Source organism: Ogataea philodendri, assembly GCF_020536065.1.
Source record: "Ogataea philodendri strain CBS6075 chromosome Unknown scaffold112, whole genome shotgun sequence".
Taxonomy (NCBI): Eukaryota; Fungi; Ascomycota; class Pichiomycetes; order Pichiales; family Pichiaceae; genus Ogataea; species Ogataea philodendri.
Window position 1 is genome coordinate 1 of NW_025764268.1, and position 416 is coordinate 416.

Below are 416 nucleotides of genomic sequence, written 5' to 3' on the forward strand. Positions count from 1 at the left end.
AGGAGTGTTGGAAACCTGGGAGCTCAATCTTTCAACTGCTTCTGTTAATTTTGTTAGGGACTCTTCTAGTGGTAATTGCGACTTATACTCTTTCAGCTGTTGGTATACTAGAGCACAATCATCGGCTTTGTCGTAAGTATCTATGAACTGTTCTGCAACCTTACGTCTTTGGATAAGGAATTTATCATATTCTTTCTTTGCATCCAGTTTTAACCGCTGCCTCTCAGATTCTGATAACTCGTTGTTATAAAATCCACTTGCTATCTTGGAGATAGCAATTGCATCGTGTTCACGCTCAGAATTACGAATATGTGGTGTAACTCTGTTTCGATAGTAAAAAAAACTGTTCTTGGTAGGAATTCTACCATCTTTTAAGATTTCAGATAACGATGGATCTTTCAAAGTGGATTCACTCT

General features: G+C 37.7%; 1 protein-coding gene across 1 annotated transcript; it reads right to left on the minus strand.

Moving 5' to 3' along the window:
• On the minus strand, positions 1-416 carry OGAPHI_007473 (uncharacterized protein; the record flags this gene model as incomplete). Its single annotated transcript, XM_046208873.1, has 1 exon — positions 1-416. A coding segment is annotated over one exon (416 nt), but the record flags the coding sequence as incomplete, so codon positions are not given.